General features: G+C 36.2%; 1 protein-coding gene across 1 annotated transcript in view; it reads left to right on the top strand.

Annotated features, from left to right (window-relative positions):
* Nucleotides 1–423, top strand: part of LOC113472557 — a gene marked incomplete at its 5' end in the record, with an annotated part of 24,144 nt that overhangs the window by 13,280 nt on the left and 10,441 nt on the right. Inside the window, one exon of the mRNA XM_026832346.1 lies at nucleotides 111–287. Coding sequence (XP_026688147.1) covers nucleotides 111–287 — 177 coding nt within the window. The remainder of the gene's footprint in view (nucleotides 1–110; nucleotides 288–423) is intronic.

Here is a 423-nt window from a genome sequence, read left to right as displayed (position 1 = left end):
GGATTATTGAGATATTGGGAAAATCCTACAATGCTGCAGTGAGTACCAAAGTTGTGACATAATAACACAAAGAAACTGCATTATTTATTTATTTATTTATCTCTTCCCAGGTGATGGTAGACTCCTGGAAGGATTGGACAGGTGCCCGTTATATCTACATGTATCTCCCGGATGAGTTAGGTCTCTCCAAGATCACATTCTACCATAGAGAGGCACCTGATAGTCTAGATATGTTCATGTATATAGTACTTGTGGAGTGTAACTGTATTACTACACCAGAACGACAGGTAAGATTCTTATTGTTTGTTTCCAAAGTCATAAAAAGACCCATGATTTATTAGATCCTGTCTTGGATTTAAAAAGGACATACCTATGTACCTAACAATGTTTTGTTTACACATCAAATTGGTGATAAATTGGCAA

This window comes from Diaphorina citri, unplaced genomic scaffold, assembly GCF_000475195.1.
Source record: "Diaphorina citri unplaced genomic scaffold, Diaci psyllid genome assembly version 1.1 scaffold6186, whole genome shotgun sequence".
Lineage (NCBI taxonomy): Eukaryota > Metazoa > Arthropoda > Insecta > Hemiptera > Psyllidae > Diaphorina > Diaphorina citri.
This window is presented reverse-complemented; position numbering and strand designations above follow the sequence as displayed.